Below are 18870 nucleotides of genomic sequence, written 5' to 3' on the forward strand. Positions count from 1 at the left end.
GCATGTGTAAGTGCACATGTATGTGTGTGATGACCTCACACTAGGGCTCAAGAATGTCTTCCTATTTGCTAAGAAAAATGTTTCCCCCTAGTAAATGGCTAAAAATCTATGATTAAAAACAATGATTCCTTTGATGTCTCATAAATGAGGTTAAATCCTGTCCTAGATCTAAAAATACATCTCTCTTCCTCACTTTGGTGTACTGTCCTACACTATTAAAATTAAAGCACTGCTCAGGTTTGCTGCTACTTGCCAAGCAGTCTACACGTAAAGTATAGAAAGCCTCTTTTGGTGCCTTGAGGTATGAATTTTATACATTCCTAGTTTTTAGAAAACACCTCAAGTGGTAGATCTTTTACATGTTGCTGCACGTTCCTTCCTAATTGCCATTAGGAAATTGGCTCTAGAAGGCTTCTAACAAAAATGAACAGTAATGTCATAGAAATGAAAAATTCAAACCACATTTTAACTGGTAGTTTTTAAAAATTTGGTGAGAATACTTCAATTACTCAACATTGGATTGTATATAAGCCAGTAGCATTTTTTTTTTTTAAATGTAGATGGTCTTTTCCACATTAAGGTATAAGATGTAATAGCTTGAGTGGTTACAGCTGTTAACTGGTCATCACCAGCAATCTTTCTGTTTTCATCTAGACTTGGATTATCACTTGCATTTATCTTCAACTACTCCTATTTAATCCTCTGGTGAAAACTAAAGGGATCTGCAGGAACCGTGTGACCGATGATGTAAAAGACGTTACAAAATTGGTAAGTAAGGAATGCTTTCAATAGCTGTGTTTTGTTTTGTTTTTCTTCTGTTTTTTTTTTTTTTTGAAAAAGGTTTCATTTTTTTCTTGTCCCAACTTAGTATTTTTCTAAGACGAAGAAAGAAATCAATGAGTTATTCTAAAGGGTGTAGAGAGAGCAGGCAGGGAGATATTTATGATCAAGGAGAATCTATTGGTAACATTGGTGCCTCACTGCGGTGACTTTGTTTCTTGTTTTTTTTTTTTGTTTTTTTTTTTTTTCATCTCCATCACAGGCAGTGAAGGACACTGGAGAGTTTTCTGTGTGCTGATGTGACATACAACCTTGTGCCCCATTATCTCTTTAGTGGGTTTCTCAGTGTCTTATTTCCCTTCCATATGCCTTCCTTCTCTTCTCTAACAAGCCTAACAGAAAAGACCTGAAATGGCCAATCTCCCCCTTCAACAGCATGAAGACCCCATCACATGTAGGTGGGTATGTGCTCCCTCTGGGAACATAGCTGGAGGAGTGATTTGTTACCCAAATGTTGAACAGACTCCTCTCCCACATTTGTCACGTTGGAACTCATCTCTCAGCAAAAGCCATTTTATGCTGGTGCCCCTTGGTCACGACTAGCTTCGTGCCATGTTTCTCTTAAAATGCATACCATGGCACGAGAGAGAGAATACAGCATCTGGAATGCATTCTTCCCAGCTCTCCTGATCTAGGGGAGATTTTACATGCCCGTTTGAGCTACTAGGTGTGATTTCAGGGTGAGCACACTTAGAGAAGCATTTTTGTTAAGTGCCCAGTTCAAAGCAACCAAGTGGCATTCTGTTATTTGAAAATTGTCTAGAGCACAGAGATGATACAAACATAGGGAAGAAATAAAGGTCATGATATGGACAAAAGAATTTTGTATTTGTTGAGATATTTGTCTTCCCTACTCTTGATCTATATTTCCTGGTTTATGTTTGTTGTTTTTTTTTTTTTTTAAGATTTTATTTATTTATTTGACACAGAGAGAGAGAGATCACAAGTAGGCAGAGAGGCAGGCAGAGAGAAGAGGAAGCAGGCTCACTGCTGAGCAGAGAGCCCAATGCGGGGCTCGATCCCAGGACCCTGAGATCATGACCCGAGCCGAAGGCAGAGGCTTAACCCACTGAGCCACCCAGGCACCCCCTGGTTTATGTTTTATTTGGGGCTTATAGCCAAACTTCAAAACAGAAGCTTAATTCTGTGGTCCGAGTCTTTCTAACTTAGCCTCAATGCAGTTAGAAACAGACACACACACCACAGACACGCACGCAATTTAGGTGGATTCCTTAGAAGGATGCCCAGAGGATCCAAGTTTAAAAAGTATTCTGTGATGCAGTATTCTGTGATGAAGATCTACCAGCACATCTTATTTGAGGGGCTGGTGACCGAACCAAAGCAGCATTTGCCTGCTATATGCCCCGCTAGGTCTTAGGGAGCAAGTGAGGAAAGTTTTTTGTTTCTTAAAGATTTTATTTACTTATTTAAGAGAGAAGCAAGTACAAGTACAGGGAGGGACAGAGGGAGAGGCAGAGAATCTCAAGCAGACTCCGCACAAAGCACAGACACCGCACTAAGCCCCAAGGTGGGGCTCCATATCAAAACCCTGAGATCATGACCTGAGCTATAACCAAGAGCCAGACACTCAACCAACTGAGCCACCCAGACACTCCTGCTTTATTTCGTTTTAAAAGACTGCAGAGCGTGGACCTCTCCCTCAAGTTGCTTATGACCTATACTGCAAAGAAAATATGGGACATCTGGGTAGCTCAGTCAGCTAAGCACCTGCCTTCAGCTCAGGTCATGATCCCAGGGTTGTGGGATCAAGCCCCACATTGGGCTCCCAGCTTGGCGGGGAACCTGCTTCTCCCGCTTCCCCCTGTTTCTGCTTTCTCTCTCTCTCAAATAAGTAAGTAAATAAATATTAAAAAGAGAAAATATATGCTCATATTATAATTTTTATATTGGTAAAAAGTTGCTCACTAAATGTTTGTTTAGTGAAGGAAGACCTGATGTGCTTCACCATGGTAAGCATTATGGTCCCCTGTGGTGCTTATTAAAATTAAAGGTATCTGGGCTGCCCTCTGAGAAACTAATACAATGACAGGTCTGAGGAAGGGCTCCAGGCATCTACATTTTAAAGAAATTTCTGAAAGGATATTTAAGAGCTACTGCTCTAGGTGGTCTGTTGGGTCTCCAAAATTTGGAGACATAACATAAGTGTCTTGATCCTAATTTAGTCCCAGTTCTTATTTTGACTAGCTTTATCTATGTTACATAAATTTATAGGGATCTCAGATTAATGTGAGTCTCAAAAATATGCTTAAAGTAGTTCACAACGGGCAAATTACAGCTCTCATGGGTCTGCGGGTATAACTGTGGAACTGAGGATGATCGATGGAGATCTGCAGTTATCCTAGGGAGCAAATGTCAAGTACATTGGCGATGAACTATAGTCGGAAGATGATGGTATATTTGACCACAGGCCAAGCATATCCAAAATTAATGTTGTGTTTAAGGAAAAGTGTTTAAGGAAAACTACTTAATGAGCATTACTTCCTGTGAAATGTTGAACCAGTATTTTCAAGAGGCATAAGTAGATATTACAAGCACCTTCCAAGATTTTCCATCCTTGTCTTTGACCATCTGTTTATTCTCAGTCTGTTACCTGTCTGCTGATACAATGAAAAATGGCAAGAACCATTACAGATTAAGAAGAGCCTGGGATATTCATTAATATTGACACTAAAGGATAAATCCTCACCCCAAGGGCAAATGTGAAATCATTAGACTGAAAAAAGAGGGTTTTTTTCCTCCCTTCCAGCAACTGACTCAGGAAAATTTTTTAATTTCAAGGGTTGATCTAATGAAATTAGTGTGTTTACTTTGGATTATTGAAAAAAAATCAAGTTAATAAAAAATAGAACTCACCAGGGGTGACTGGGTGCCTCAGTCAGTTGGACGTTCGACTCTTGGTTTCTGCTCAGGTCTTGGTCTCAGAGTTGGGAGACTGAGCCCCATGTTGGGCTCCACACTGGGTGCAAAATCTGTTTAAGAGTCTCCCTCCCTCTCTCTCTGCCTCCTGCTCCCTCCCCCCAAAAATAGGACTCAGCTGACTTCTAATTGAATAAAGACCTACATAATTCGCAACCTGTATTTCATAGAGTAGGAAATAGAATAATCCCTGACCTCAAAATGTTCATAATCTAGTTTGGGAGATAAATCATCTCCATAAAAATATAAATGCATATCACTAATACACATAATCACAATACCTGATACATGGATGCCATTTAAAAAATTTCATGTAGGACCAACTTGTGCCGATATATTGGTTAAGGAATGGATTTTGGAATTTGGTAGACCTGAATTTAAATCCCAGCTTTTTTACCTTAAATAACTACCTTTCTGAATCTCAATTTCTACATTCCAATTTTGTCTTAGAGATTAAATAAAAGAATGTATATATGATGTTTCTTATCACAGTTATTGTTATATAACTTCTTTGGGCCTCAGTTTCCTTATCAGTATTAAGATTAATAGTACATCATAGAGTGATTATAAGGATTGAATCAGTAGAACAGTGTTCGGAACACAGCAAGTGCCTGCTACATACTAGCTGTTAGTAGTGGTAGAAGTGGTGTTGTGGGATCAGAGGATCCTGGAGCTCAAAAGGACTTTAGAAACAATCTGGACAAACTATTTTTTAAAAAAATAGAGGTGCCTGGGTGGCTCAGTTGGTTAAGCGACTGCCTTCAGCTCAGGTCATGATCCTAGAGTCCAGGGATGGAGTCCTGCATCAGGCTCCCAGCACCATGGGAAGTCTACTTCTCCCTCTGACCTTCTCCTCTCTCATGCTCTCTCTCACCCTATCAAATAAATAAGTAAAATCTTTAAAAAAAGAAAACAAAAAACAAAAAACAAAAAACCGAGGGATACCTGTGTGGCCCAAAGCCTCTGCCTTTGGCTCAGGTCGTGATCCTAGGGTTCTGGGATCCAGTCCTGCATCGGCCTCCTTACTCAGCGGGCAGCCTGCTTCTCCTTCTTCCTTCCACTCCCCCTGCTTGTGCTCTCTCCCCTCTCTCTGACAAATAAATAAAACCTTTAAAAAGTTAATAAATAAGGAAACAGACCCAGGAATGGTGAATCCCAGCTCCGGGCCGCGTTACCAGCGCAGTGCCTTCTATGACAGTAGTTTTCAGACTGGCTCCTACAGCTCACACAGCCATTCAGCCTTCATTTGTGTCTCTGGATTTCCAACTAAGACTTGATGTGGAAAAAAGAATCAGCTGAAAAAATGTTGGAAGTCACTGCTATAAACCAACACGTGTAGGGTATCATTTGAGAATCATTCGTTTGCAGTGTTTTAGGGTACTTACTGAAAGTACAGCTGTCAGGGCTCCCACTGCAGAGATACGGAGTCTCAGCTTGTGAAGATGGGGTGTTTCCAGCTAGCGTCCTGGGTGGTAGGGATCTGCATGTAAGTGTCAGAACTGCTTAGGCAATCATACCTCTAATGTGGGGGTTTTTTTGTTTGGGGCTGGGGGGAACAGAAAAAAAACAAAACAAAATTGTGTTCTAATCCTTAGCCTAAACTCATTAATCTAATTCAGTGATGTGAGTGACTTCTGAGTTCCACAGATACAGAGAATCACGGCCTCTCTCTAAAGTACCATGGGGCAATTCCATAATGATACTTTGTCAATTCAAATCTTCTAGAATAATTCAGTAATGCCCTGACTCAGGGAGGTTACATAGAACAAGAGGGATTTGCTTTATACGCATAACCTTGGTACATTCTGTTTGAGAGAAACAAAGTAGGTTGCCTACCTTTCTTACCTTGTGCGCCCAGTAATCTCTCTGACTGAAATCCTTTCTTTGCAGTCTCTACCAGTTCCTTCTCTGTATTAAGTGTCAGCTGGTATTGTGCCCAGAGACCTGAAGTCTGTTTGCTTGGGGTGATTCTCATGTCACAGAAGTACATGATTTATGACCTTACTGTCATTTTTTTGTTGTTGTTCTTTTAATTTCTTCTTGGACACTTTGTGCGGCCCCTACAGTCCCCATGGTTTTCATTTGAAATCTCTCTGGCATGTTTGTTCAGCATAATAGTTCCATTTATTTATAGAACATTTTGCTTTGTTTCTAAAAAATGTTGTAAGACTTGTTTTAAATGGCAAACTCAGACCTACCTAAGGAAAGGGTCAAGGATCTGGGAAGAGATGAAATAAACTTTAAAATTTGTGATCTGTGGGACAATGAGGCTGCAGATTTAACGGTTGTGTTACAGAAGGAGGCATCCAATTATTGAAATAGTTCAAATTGGTTTTTCCTTTTGTTCTTTGTACTGATGCCTTCATTTGTAATCATAGTTTTCTTTCATTTGGGGAATTTAATTAAAGGTGACTATGTTACTTTTTAAAAATCTTTTTGTTTTAAATATCTATTGAGTAATTCTTTTTCTTCCTCAAAATGTTTAAGGCAGGTTGCTATCCCAGCCCAATTTTATAAAGGTGAAATTACTCTGTCTTTTCCAGGTCAGTCTACAAATCAGAACAGAATTAAAACTCAGGAATTCATGGTTTTCCTGGTCTTTTGATAGGCACTTATTTTAACACATGGCTCTTAGAGTTTAACATAATGGGAGATATAAAATTACCTCAAATAAGTTTCACTTTGGACAGTTTTGAATAATTTCTGATTTTTATTCTTCTTCAAGTACAATATTTTTCAAATAGAATTACCACAGCATTAAAATGAAGTTTTGGAGTCTCAGTGTTTCCATTTCTAGATGAATTCTAAGCTTTTCTAAGTATAGCTTCTCTTTAAAAGAAATCTCAGGGGCACCTGGGTGGCTCAGTTGGATAAGGGGCTGTCTTTGGCTCAGGTCATGATCCCAGGACCTGAGTCAGGCTCCCTGCTCAGTAGGGAGTCTGCTTCTCCCTCTGCCTCTCCTCCTTGCTTATACTCTCTCTCTCTGTCTCTGTCTCTTTCTCTCAAATAAATAAATAAAATTAAAAAAAAATCTTTTAGTAAAAAAATAAAAATAAAATAAAAGCAGAAATGTCAGAGGCATCTGGGTGGCTCAGTCAGTTAAGCCTCTGACACTGGATTTCATCTCAGATCATGATCTCATGGTCATGAGAGCGAGTCCTTACAGCTGGCTCTGCCCTCCACAGATTGATTCTCTCCCCCTCTCTCCCTTACCCCACTTCCATGCTCTTTCTCTCTCTCTATCTCTCTCAATATATCTTTAAAAAAAAAAAAGATAAAATAAAAGCAGAGATCTCTTGGAGTGCCTGGGTGGCTCATTTGGTTAAGCATTCAACTCTTGATTTCAACTCAGGTCATGATCTCAGTCTTGAGATTGAGCCCTGAGTCAGGCTCCGAGCTGAGCATAGAGCCTGCTTAAGGTTCCCTCTTTCTTCCTTCCCTCACCCCTTCTCCCCAACTTGTGCCTGCATTCATTCTCTCTCTCTCTCTCTCTCTCTCTCTCACAAATAAACTAAATAAAAGCAGAGGTTTCTCACAGTTTTTTGGGGTTGGGTTTCCTTTTCTATTTTGGACCTTTGAAGAATAATGGTTTGACAGTTGGATAGTTTTTAAAGTTTATTTTTATTAGTTGGCTACACTTAGCATTTTAATTTCTTCTCCTGCAGTTAGTAGAACTTTCCATTTATATTTGAAAGTAAATTTTGAACTTGTAGTGTTCAAATAAAGGACAGAAGTGTATCAGAAATAATATTTGTAAAAACTGACAAATGTCCTGTTATATTACCAGATGTGGGAGTCTTAATTTTTTTTTTAAGATTTTATTTATTTATTCAACAGAGATCACAAGTAGGCAGAGAGATAGGCAGAGAGAGAGGAGGAAGCAGGCTCCCTGCTGAGCAGAAAACTCGATGCGGGGCTCGATGCGGGGCTCGATCCCGGGACCTGGGATCATGACGTGAGCTGAAGGCAGAGGCTTTAAATCACTGAGCCACCCAGGTGCCCGGGAGTCTTAAGTTTGAAGAAGAAAGTCATTCTTCCTTCATAGGATGAATCACTTAGGTACTATGGCTCCTGCTCCTTGACTCTTTAAAGCAGTGGTTACTGTGTGAGTATCTAGGAACCATGCAAAGCATTTTATTTGGATTCTGTCCTTTAATCATTACAAACCTAGGAGGTAATTATTTTTACCCCTGGTTTATTGATTAGGAAGCTGAGACCTAGTGATAAGTAACCTGACCGTCCTTACCTGGGAATAGGAAACTGAGTGGAGAAGTTCACACCCATAGCTACCAGTCTTTGGAACACACGAACCTAGCTTATAATATACAATGTCTTAATTTAAGATTTAAATGTCAACTGCAGTTTAAGAATTATCATTGTAGGAATTTTATTTCCTAGGTAGTAGTCATCTTATCATTAAGAAGTGATCATATTGTAGATGTTCTTTTAATCTGTTTTTTAATATTTTATTATTATTTCTGGAGGGAGATGAGTCCTTTAACTATTTAGGTATTTTTCACTGAGAAAAGACTCAGAAAAGTCTTGTAAAATTGTCATCTTAATTCTTTTTTTAAATCTCTGCGTTATCAAAAAACAAACACCTTTGAGAACTAAAGACAGTTGTCTTGTTGCATTGCATTGTTAGTATCAACAGGATGACTTATAAGGAAAACTAAAAAAGCAAAAAGCTTTTTCCTGCGTTATTTCTGAAAACCAGCATTACACTAAGCGGCTATACATGAGTGAGTGGGATATTTAAATATAAGCATAGATACTCTTCCCCTCTCGCCCCCCAAAGCAGTGATTCTTAAGCTTATCTGGGTCTGATGAGACTCTGGAAACTGTGGACTCTTTCCTCAGAGACGTGCACTTAGGCACAACGTCTTATGTATAGTACCAAGGGAATCAGGAGTTACTGCTACTGTATTTTGATTCTTCCCTTGCACTGAGAAGAAACAACTGAGACAAGGAAGGGTCTCGGCAAAGGTGTCCAAGAAGCCACTGCCTGCATGAAATTTAGAGACCTCAATGACATTTGAACCATGAGATCCAAAGATTTTAGATTAGTGATCTAGAGAAGGCATTAAGTGTTCTCCCTTTGAGTTTTTTTCTTCTGAGTCCAAATACCTTTAGGACCTGGTATGTAGCCGGTATCTGTTTGGTGTCAAAAGACTTTTTCTTGGCCGAGTTTTCAGCATTTCCGCATGCTTTTCCCTTATGTGCTTGGTTTTGTTTCTGTGCTTCCCCGTGTCACCGAGTATGATCAATCCTAAAGATACCCAATGGGGCCCATCTGGTAGAATGAGCCCAGCATAAGGTGACTTGTTTTTGCAGTTCTGTGCATTTTACAATCTAGCATAGTACCGACATCTTCATATGCCAAACCACAAAAGCTCATTGGGATAATTTGGCTTTTGGCAAAATTCACCATCAACTCACTTCCCTTTTGTTTTTTGTTTTTTGACCTGAACTTATTTTGCCAGAATGGATTTGTTTTTAAAATCTATAGTTTTGATTACTCATCCATTTAACCCTCCCAATAGGCTACTTCCCTCAAATCTAAACCTCATTTCTGGTTTTTTGGCTTCTAGTCTCTAGATAAATATTTAATTCATGTTTAGCACTTTTCTAGTGGTCTTCTAAACTGTTCCTGGCCTCTGTTCTATCCTTGGTCCAGTCCATACCTTCCAGACCAGTCTTTCTGAATTTACTGTCCTGATCCCTCTGTGTTCAGTATAGCACCACTACTTCCAGGATAAAGGTAGATCAGACTACATTTTTAGTAATTACCTAGTTCACTCCCTTTATTTTACAGACAAGTGGTAAAAGTTCGTCAGAGAGGAAATGAGGCAGAAGTGACTTGGTGGGGTTTGGTGGTAGAACGTGTCCTACTGAACTTCACTGCCTCCCATTTGGCCTCCTTAGCCCAACATTTAAGTCCTTCTCTAATGTGGTTTTATTGACATATTTCCTGTCTCTTACGTTCCGGAACCTGATATTTCTGCCCATGGTCTGTGCGTTCCCATGTCTTTGTCTTTGCATATGACCCCTTCTCCATCTAGAATGTCTCACTCTCATGCATTTAATATAAACTCATCTTTGTGTACATACCATGCTTAAGCACCAGGTGTTTTAAATGAGTTTTTAGTTCTTATTTAGTCTTTATAAATTCACTGGCTAGATTTTGTTATGATTCCCATATTATACATGTTGAAATTAAAGCAGATTAAGTAACTTGCCAAGATCTGAGTTAACATGCGGAAGGGCCTGGATCTAACAGTATGTCCCCAGAACCTGTGCCATGACTCCTCCATCAAACTAACTGAAAGGAACATCTTCTAAATCCCAAAGGCTCCCTCCCTCTACAGACTTTCTGTAATGATCAATATATATCAAAGAAGCTGAATTGATCACAGAGTTATCTGTGCTCTCTGAGGGCTCTTCAACACACTACAAGCACTTAGAAAGTCATACAATAATTCATGAAGCAACCATAAAAATCTACAGCTTGACTTCTTAAGTTCTTCTCCAAATGTAACTGGAAAGGAACCAATGTCAGCCAAGAGAGTAATGAAAGGAGACTGCTCTGTAGAGGACGGTGCTGAGCCAGGCACGGAGGACCAGGTTTGTATCCTCCCTCCATCGGGAACTCCTGATGTCTGCTACCAGTTAGCCCCTCTGTGCCTCCATGTCTTCATCTATAAAATAGGCTTAATAGTATATATCTCATGAGATTATAACAAAGACTGTATATATGAAAACTTGTTTTAAATTGCAGAGCATTTTTCAAAAATAGTATTTTCATCCCATTGGAAATTAAAATCTTAATAAATCAGTTTAAGCAGAAATTATTATTATATACTGCCCCCCAAGTGTAAGGTATGGAGATTTCAGTGTGTTTCAGTAAGCTGACTTCTTTCAACTGATGGTATTTTTAAAGATTTTATTTATTTATTTGACAGATTGAGAGAGAGAGATCACAAGTAGGCAGAGAGGCAGGCAGGGCGGTGGGGAGGGGAGCAGGCTTCCTGCTGAGCAGAGAGCCCAACACGGGGCTCAATCCCAGGACCCTGAGCTGAAGGCAGAAGCCCAACCCCCCCCTGAGCCACCCAGGTACCCCTCAACTGATTTTTATATATAAATTACTAATAAAATGGAGTTGGCCATATATCCCTTACATTTTTTTCTGCTCACTAGGTTTATGTATGCTCAGGTCCTTAGCTTTCTGAATACTAAATCTGTCAGTTTTATATAGGTAGATAGATATATAAATTCTTAAGGAGGGGCTAGATTGTCAAGCCGGTGATGTTCAGAACACCTGCCACTTCTTGTCACATTTCTCCATCTGAAATGGCTTTAGTTTACACGGTTGGTTCATGACATAATAAAATGTTGCTGCTCAGTTTAATTCCAGTGTTTCTACCCACAGAAGTGTCAGCTGTGTCTTTGCCAGGAGGGCTTACATAAAATGACTGGGTCATTTTGCTTTTCAAAGATGAGCATGAAGATCCAAAGACAAAGAAATTTTAGAAGCCTGGTGGGAAATTTGACTGAGAGGAAGAAAGTACCCAGGACAAACGAGCAGAGAGCAGATGAAATATGTAGTAGAACAGTAGTGGCAAGGGAGGCTCTCCTGTCAGAGATTTGAGTTCTAGTCCATACTTTACAAGCAGTAACTGTGGTCTGGTTAGTTACTTGACCTCTTTGAGCGTCAAGTTCCTTGTCTGTTCGATAGAGATAATATGTCACAGGGATTGGAAGATTGGATGTGATCATGCAACATAAGCCCTTGTTGAACACAGTACCTGGCGTATATTGAGAAAATACTAGGCTTGAGCCTCAGATGAGTATGAGGTGGTACCATTAGAGGGAGAATGGTCGTAAGCACAGAGGGATCAGTTACTACCTTGGCTTCCTTCTGACTCACTTGGGCCTTTGCCTATATTCCTTTCTCACCAAATTTTTCTCAGATTCTAGAAGCTATTGGCATGGCCAGGAAGAAGCCTACAGATTGTGTTATGGGAGACTTGTCAGAGGTGACCTGGTCCAGTGAGCATGAGCTAGATCTAGCTCAATATGGGGAAGAGCAAAGATTTCAGAGAAAGGATGAAGGGGAAAATCTGCAAAAGTAAGGTAGACTTATTGAAGACGTAATAGTACAAAATCACTTTTTTTACACCATATTTTGTCTTAAGACCAATGGTCTAAATCAGTTGTTGGCTATATGTAGCTGGAAATTTGCATTTGTGGTGGTATGAGAGAGCTGGTGCTGTATGTGGGAGAGGAGATAAGGGAACCTAGCACTCTGTGACATGCCAGGATCTGTACCTGGGAAGTCAGTTGCCTGTATATCCCTTAATACAGCATATGGATTATCTATGATGTGTTTAGCACATGAAGTTATCTCAGTTTGTAAATTGGCTATTTGACATGGGTACTTTCATCTTCCATTTTATAGATGAGACAAAGAAACCAAAGTACAGAATTTATCCTGATTTTGATCATGGTATGACTGTTGTGTATGAGATATATAAGGTATTAAGGGATAATGGGATATCAAATTACCAAATAAATTCCAAATGGTTCAGGGAAAAAAGTTCTTTGTTCTGTACTTACTACAAAAGAATTTGTGACTTTTCTCAAAATAAAAACAAATTAAGAAAAATTAAAACAACAACAACAAAACCCCAAAGTACAGAATTTAGATTTGGTTCCAGGTCAGGTGTTTGTTCAACACATGCCACAGTGACTGATGAAAACATGTTAGATATTTTTAAAAAGTCTTTAAAAGAAGCTAGGTAGACATTTGAGACATTTCTAATGTTCAGGCCTATATAAATAGATTACGTTATCTCACAGAACTGAATCTCTACAAATTATTTAAGTTAGAAAGCATTTGCATTTCATGAGTAGTAGTGTTCTTTTGAGGTTTCACTGACATTTTTTCCTAGGATCAAGTTCTCAAACTTGCATCAGAATCACCTGGAGGACTTAAGTAAGATTCAGTAGGGCTGATGTGGCCTGAGAGTTTGCATTTTTAGTGGTTCCCTGGTGATATAGCACTTTGAGAACCGCTGACCAAAAAAACCAAATCAAAACATTGTATTACTGATTCTTTGGTGAAACAGTAGAACATTCCTGGAAGAGAATTCTAAGACCACAGATAGAAACTGAAATTTAGATGTTTCCAAAACTCACTGGATTATACTTATTACTGAATTTGGAGACTAAAAGACTTGTATTATTACTGTATTTTTGGAGAGTGCTTTTGGTTACAAAAGAAAATCAAGAAAAGGTAAATATTGAAATGCAGTGATAACTTAAAAATAATATAATAGGTTTGTATGTATTTTTCTCCCACTAAAAACAATATTAATTGCTATATATGAATTTTCTCATGGACTTTTTTCCTTTTTTTTCTTCCCCTTCTTTTCTTGTCTCTGTAGGTGGCAAATCTTCCAAAAGACTATAAGATAGCCCTCAACTATGTCCCCGGGATGGATGTTTTGGTGAGTAAAATGTACATTTCTGAGTTCCTTTTTAGTAGCTGATTAAAGGGATGGGATCATTCTATTGAGACATGGAATTATCGCCCATTTAGAAGTTAGCTAATGCTCAGTATTTGAAGAAAGTATCCTTGGAATTCAGCTTGCATGGTTTTTATTTTTGTTTTATCCTCAAGTAACTGCTAAACTTTACTTATGGGTAAGCTTTTCAGTACATGTTGTCTTAGTCCTGTTACTTCTAAAGTAAATAAGATCATCTTCCTTAGAGCTAGCCACAGATTTCTCTTTCCTGTAGCTTCCTCCTAAAAGCTTGAGTGTGAAATTAGGCAAATTCTTTACATATTCTGCGAAGATCCTTTATAAGTCTTTTTCCTGTTTAATTTGAGACCACCATGTATTAGTCAATAGATTTTGAGAAATTTACAATATAAATAGGAGGTTACGATTGTAAATATGCTTTTATTACTGCAACTAAGAAATTTTAATTATTTTTCTGGTTACAAATTACCAGAATTCATACATGAAGAAATCTTGCAAGCATAGAGATGCCTACATACTCACCATGTAGCTTGTTAAACCTTACTATGGCACAGTATTTGCTTCAAATCTATTTTCTAGTGAGACATTATAAATATTACTAAAGACCCTTGTATTACCTCTTTCTTGTCTCCACGAATCCCCACTTTGTTCTTATACACAATTCGACTATTAGGAACAAGTCTTCTGAGCTGGAATTTTTATCCCACTGCATGTTTTCATGGCTTGGTGTAAGGATAGCGTCCTCTGGGGTTGTGCTAGGGCAACAACACGAAGTAGACCCACCTGCTCTTTTCCATTTACTGCAAATCTGTACTCATACAGAAGTTACTGTATTTTTGCACGATTTCATACTTAATAGAATTATACCATATTTACCACTTTGCAACTTCTGTTTTGCAACACACGTTTGACAGGCGCTGATCCATGCTGATTCATTTTAACTGCTGTGTTGTGTTCTTTGAGTTAAACTTAAAATCATTTGGGTGACTCTGCAAGTAGACCTCTTTCCATGACTGATGGAATACTTACTACAGACCCACTTGGTGCAAGCTATCTCAGGCTTTGCATGCTTTTTGTGGATTAGCCAGTCAATCCATTGTTACCAGTTGAATTATGTTAAGCCCATGGCTAAGTGCTTATGCTTAAAAAGTCTTTCAAAGACAGACTCTAAGGCTGTCATTTCAAGAGAATGTCAAAAGCCTATTTCTTTTCCGTAAGAAAGTAAGCATTTAAGTTAGCATGAGCTATCTAAAGTTCCTTAGAACGTGTCTCTTCATGCTGAACCAGATAGCCTCAAGTCTAGGTCAGTGTCTGTCCCGTTGAATTAGGGGGTGTTCTCTGGAGATAGAAATGTAAAATCATAGCAGACTGGAAGTTAATCTAATCATTCAGTAACTCAGGGAACAAGCACAGCATTTGTTTAGGATAAAAAGAGGAGTCAGCACCTTACCAGATACTTTAAGAAACAAACACATCACCTAGCTTTGTGTGCAAAGTGAGGGGGATGAAAGGGGCCTTTTTATAATGTGATTTTTTTTTTTTTTTGAATTTTCAAAATGATTTCACATATTTATCTCCTTGGATGTTTAGTAAAACCCTTCCAGGAAGGCAAGATAGCCACCATAATCTGTGTGATTTCTGTTTTACAAATGACACACTGAGATTTGCAAGAATATTTCACTGAAGGTTATACAACTAAAAAGTGACACTCTTAAAAAAGAAACTTCAGGGTGGGAGGTTGAGTGAGCCTGGTGGTGGGTATTATGGAGGGTATATATTGAATGGAGTGCTGGGTGTGGTGCATAAACAATGAATGCTGGAACACTGAAAAGAAATTTTAAAAATACATTAAAAAAAGAAACTTCAGGTCATCTGACATTTAACCTTGGGTTACAGTATATGAATATCTAAATAATTACAATAGCAAGGGCAAGGGAAGGTATTCTTTTCTTTTTTTTTTAATCTTTTATTATTATTTTTCTTAATAATTTATTTGAGAGAGGCAGAGGGAGTGAGAAAGGGAGAAGCAGTCTGAGCAGGGAGCCTGGTGTGAGACTCAATCCCAGAACCCTGAGATCATGACCTAAGCTGAAGGCAGACACTTAACTGACTCAGCCACCCAGGCGCCCAAAGGGAAGGTGTTCTAAGTGAAACATTTAAGTAATAAAGATGTACTCTGCCCTGACTGGAGAAGCATTTAGTTGTGTGATTGCCAAACTGACTCAAAGAAATCATGCAGCTCTTAATGTTAAACTGAAAATAACAAAATAGATTATTTTGTGCTGGTATAATCATAGATTATGCTAAATCACAGTTTTCAGTATGGGCTGGTGGTAGCAAGAGCCAAACTTGTAAAAATAAAGCTGATTCATTGCCACATTTTTTTTCGTGTTTCTGTAATTGAGAAAAGTCCACTATTATTTGATCTTGGCATACTGTCCTGGCACAACTGGAGAAACTTTGTTCTTGGCTACCATAATTGGCAAGAAAAATAAGCCCATGCAGAAGGCTTTGGGCAGAAACTGGTCCTAGGCTTTGTTTTACCTTTATTTTAAAAACGTGAGTTTCTGCCAAGACCAGAGGAGTTTCCCAGTGGAGAGGCCAGTGATGATTTGTAAGGGGTCAGAGTCCCAGCTGCCTTATCTTTTGTTTCTAAACAATAGAGGGCAGAGTAGGAATCAGAATGGATACCAGAAAGATTTTTCTGGGGCCAAAGCAATAAAATTCTGCCTGAGGCACCCGGCAGAAGGCTCTAGAATAGAATACAGTTCATTGTCATACTTTTGCTTTAAAATCTGCTAAATACTCCTGAATATTTAGGGAGCTACTTTTCTAAGAAACCTCCTAGAAAATTACCTAGCGGATTCTCACAGATAGCAGGGTGTGACCAACCAGTTGGTGTTTAAATCTGATGATAATTACCAATTCTATTTTAAACTCTTGAAACTATAATATTGCCAGACCGTTAGGATTTTAAGTCACTAACCATAAAAATCCTAACTTAAAATCCTAAACATTTCTGATCCTTCCACTCACCAGTAATGTTACCACAGAAAGACCAAAAACTGTGTTGCTGAATTTGTGTCACACATCTGTAGTCATTCAATGTTTATAAAATACGATAAACTATGACTTGCTTATAGTATTTGAGTTAAGAAAAAAGTATCAGTTTTAGTTATAGATTCATCAGTTTTAACTTTTTATTCAGAAATAATTTCAAATATACAGCAAAGTTATAAGCATATTCTAAGAACACTCACAAACTGTAATCCATATTCATCTGTTTTTAACATTTTGCCTCATTTGCTTTACTAAATGCTTGCTTTCTGTGCTCAGGTGTGTGTTATTTTTCTAAACTCATTGAGTCACTTGTATACTTAATGGCTGTTTATCCCTAAATACTTAAGTGTGTATTTCCTAAGTAAAGGATTTTCTCTTACATAACCACAGTATGGTTGTCAGTTTCAATAAATTTAGCAATAAGAAAAATGTTTAAATCTATTGGCTGTATTTCAGTTTTATCAAAATTTCCTTTTTTTTTTAAGTATTTCTTTCCCCCAGTACAAGATCCAATATAGGATAATGATTTCCTTTTTTGACATTATGTGTGATAGACAGTATAATGGCTCCCCAAAGATGTCCCAGGCTGTGAATATATCTTTTACATGGTAAGAGGGATTTTGCAGATGTAATTAAGGATTTGGGAGATGGGAAGTTTATCTGGGATTATCCAGATGGGTGTGGTCTAGTCTCGTGAATCCTTATAAGAAGGAAGCAAGAGTGTGAGAGCCAGAGAGAATGATTAAAAAATGTTGAACTGCTAACTTTGAAAATGGGGTTGTTATGCCCCAATAACGGGTCCCTGATTAAAGGAGCGAGACTGATATAAAGCAAAGGTCAAGCAAAGCTTTATTTCGCACCAAGCATCAAGAATCTAACCGAACGTTCGGGGACGCACCTCTTACAAGAGAGGGCGACCCTTCTCTGTTTCACAGACTAGCTTTTAAGGGCAAAGGCCATGGGGTCGGGCCTGGCCACGCACAGGTGACCAACGAGATTGTAACACACACGGGAAACTCCACAGTGATGCTAGGTGACCAATTGAATTACAATTTACCCAGTAGACATTTGAACCAGCCTATTACACCTTGATTAGCATTGGCGCCAAAAAGGCTCCCGAAGGGCGGGGGCCCATACTCCTTGGTAGCTAGGGAGATAGTATGCATCCCTCCACTGATCGATGTCTCCACCTGGCTTGACCTACCCTTGTATCTGCGCTTTGTTACCTAGAGCTGTTTTTCCTGGACTTGTTTTTAAGTGAATCCCCTGGGGGACGGCGAGCAGGGACAGCTTAAGGGTTAAACAACAAGGTTTTTGTTTAACCTCAATGAAAGCCTCTTGCTAAAATATAAAAATATAAAATAGGTCCTTACAGGGTAAGGGGCCACCGGCCAAGGGATGCAGGTAGTCTCCAGAAGCTGGAAAAGGCAGGGCTCCTGGGTGGCTCAGTTGATTAAGTGTCTCCATTTAGCTCAGGTATGATCCCAGGGTTCTAGGATTGAGCCAGAGCTCCCTGGTTAGTGGGGAGTCTGCTTCTCCCTCTTCTTCTGCCCGTCCCCTAGCCTATACTCTTTTACTCTCCCTCTATCTCAGATAAATAAACAAAATCTTAAAATAGAAGCTGGAAAAGGCTAGGAAAGGAATTCTCTTGTAGAGCCCCTAAAAGAAACCCAGACTGCATGAACACCTTGATTTGAGCCTAGTAAGACCTGTGTTAGATTTCTGACCTCAGGAACAGTAAAATAATAAATTTGTGCTGTTTTAAACCCACTAAGCTTGTGTAAGCTAATATCTCCTGTCTCTTTACTCTGCTTTAAAAGCTCCTCAGCCTTTCTTTTGTCTCTGTGACATTAAAATTTAAAGTAACACAACCGTCCCCTTTAAGTAATATGTGTTTCTTTGAAACATTTGATTGATGTTCCTTAATGATTATATTTAGATTATGCATTTGAAGCCATGATGCTACATAAGTGATGAAACATCTTTAGATTATCACACCCAGAGGCACACAGTGTCCATCTTCCCCTCAAGGTGCTTAAACAGATCCCCTGGTGAAGATATTCCATTAGTTCTATGTATTTACTCATTAGCAATGCATGAGCAATATTTGAGGGAGATGTTTTAAGACCATGCACAGTTCCTCATCAAAGTTTTTCCCCAAAATTTAGCATGTATTGATGATTCTTACCTAAACCATTCTTTACTATATGTCATGTCAGTTTTTAATTATTTTTATTTATTTTTTATTTTTTTTAAGATTTTATTTATTTGATAGAGATCACAAGTAGGCAGAGAGGCAGGCAGAGAGCAAGGGGGAGGCAGACTCCCTGCTGAGCAGATAGCCCAATGCGGGGCTCGATCCCAGGACGCTGGGATCATGACCTGAGCCGAAGGCAGAGGCTTTAACCCACTGAGCCACCCAGGCGCCCAGTTTTTAATTGTTTTTAAAAGCAAGGTTAAACAAAGAAATCATTGGGAATATGTAACC

The 18870-nt window shown here is 38.8% G+C and overlaps 1 protein-coding gene across 1 annotated transcript in view; it reads left to right on the forward strand.

Annotated features, from left to right (window-relative positions):
- LOC111142191 (KIT ligand) overlaps nt 1–18870 on the forward strand; it is an 83379-nt gene that overhangs the window by 32598 nt on the left and 31911 nt on the right. The window contains exons 2-3 of the mRNA XM_022495203.1: nt 655–768; nt 13224–13286. Of these exons, the coding sequence (XP_022350911.1) occupies nt 655–768; nt 13224–13286 (177 nt within the window). The remainder of the gene's footprint in view (nt 1–654; nt 769–13223; nt 13287–18870) is intronic.

This window comes from Enhydra lutris, unplaced genomic scaffold (assembly GCF_002288905.1).
Source record: "Enhydra lutris kenyoni isolate GAN:26980312 unplaced genomic scaffold, ASM228890v2 scaffoldscaffold7, whole genome shotgun sequence".
Classification (NCBI taxonomy): domain Eukaryota; kingdom Metazoa; phylum Chordata; class Mammalia; order Carnivora; family Mustelidae; genus Enhydra; species Enhydra lutris.